The sequence below is a fragment of the Haplochromis burtoni genome, unplaced genomic scaffold, assembly GCF_018398535.1.
Source record: "Haplochromis burtoni strain Fernald_Lab_line unplaced genomic scaffold, NCSU_Asbu1 Contig_1258, whole genome shotgun sequence".
NCBI lineage: Eukaryota > Metazoa > Chordata > Actinopteri > Cichliformes > Cichlidae > Haplochromis > Haplochromis burtoni.
The window spans coordinates 3,829-5,332 of NW_024583619.1; the positions used below are offsets into that span (position 1 = coordinate 3,829).

A 1,504-nucleotide genomic window follows, 5' to 3' on the forward strand; every position below is an offset into this window, starting at 1 on the left:
TTATTCACACTCAGAAAGTCATCAAGGCATCAAGTGCAGATGTTGTATTTAAAGCGTTTCTGCTCTAAATCAATCGGTTTGCAAGACAGAGCAGGGTGTGGTGCACTTACCGGTGGTTTGCGCACTCGCAGGCGGACAGCAGAGCGGTGTCTCTCGGCCTTCTCTATGTCGCAGTAATAAACTCCTCCGTCTTGTTGCTGAGCTCCCTTTATGGTGAGGGACAGGTCTGCCCGTCGGTCCCAGTCAGATGGTATCGATACCCGGCTTCTGTTAAAGTCATCCCCGTATGTGATTTCCCCTGTCCGACCATTCAGCTCCAGCAGTACTTCCCCGTTTCTCCTCCAGCGCACAGACTTCACCGACTGGCCCGCTGTGACGGAGCGACACGGGAGGATGGCATCCCCACCCTGGGATACAGCAACTTCAGAGGGCACAAATACCTCCAGCTTGTAAGCTTCCAAGTGTTTCCTGTTGCAGGTAAACTCATAATGTCCGTTGTCATTGAAGTTAGCATTTGTTAAGTTTAACGAATCGCGTCCTACGACCACACGGTCAGTGTAATCTCGCCCTGGCTTCCAGTAACCATTTAGAGATGCGATGAGCTGAGTGCTGGCATCATCCAGCCGCTGATACAGTGTGCCCTCTCCCTTCCTGCACTCCTCTGAGAGCGGAAACTCCACATCTGCCCCCACAGTGGTTTGGATCAGTGCTCCCAACCCCTCACAGATAAAAGGAAGAAAGAACACAAACACTGATGAAAGGCTCATCCTGACCATCTGACAGTGAAGTGTTTCCGTTATCAATCTTCTGCGTTATCGCGAAGCTCCGTTAGGTTTAGAAACTGAGAGAAAGGCTTGCCACATGCGCATGAACTGATGTGATGTCAGGGTCCGCCCAAACGGCATACACCAGCATTGTAAATGGCGCTAGCCTAAATAGATTTCTGCCCCGTGTAACTGAAGCTGGCAATAAGACGTAACACAAGGTGCTAATATTAACAAACATATTCTGATCATCACTTTTTGTTTGGTGGTGCTGTAGCCACAGAACACTCCAGTGTCCATAACATTATTATATTGTTCATAATATTTTATTATCATTAATTTACGTGGGAAAAATCAAAGTGAGCCAAGTTGTGAAATGTGTTGGGGAGAAGCTACATGACAGGAGGCTGTGTGAGAGTGCTGAGCAGTTTAAACAAGTGCCGTGTGGACCTGAGAGGTTTACTGGGAGGTCAAAGGTCAGCTCAGTTTAATTGTGTTTTTTATACAGCCTGAACTCAACAGTTGCCTAAAGGCTCATTTTATTGTAAGGTAAAAACCCTACAATGATGCAGAGAAAACCTTCAACAATCAGGTTCCCCCACTATGAGCAGGCTCTTTGGCAGCAATGGGAAGGAAGAAACCCCAGCAAGAACCCCAGGCCCGTGGTGGGGAGGCCATCTGCTGTGTCTGACTCGGGGTGAGTCAGGACAAAGGCACACTGTGGAAGAGAGACAGATATT

At 48.3% G+C, this 1,504-nt stretch overlaps 1 protein-coding gene across 2 annotated transcripts in view; it reads right to left on the reverse strand.

Moving 5' to 3' along the window:
* Positions 1–109: 109 nt before the first annotated feature.
* The window catches only part of LOC102310257, a gene marked incomplete at its 3' end in the record, with an annotated part of 17,189 nt that continues 15,794 nt past the window's right edge, over positions 110–1,504 (reverse strand). For both annotated transcript variants that reach the window (XM_005952235.3, XM_042216777.1), the window contains 1 exon segment: positions 110–1,482. In XM_005952235.3, the coding sequence (XP_005952297.2) occupies positions 110–776 (667 nt within the window).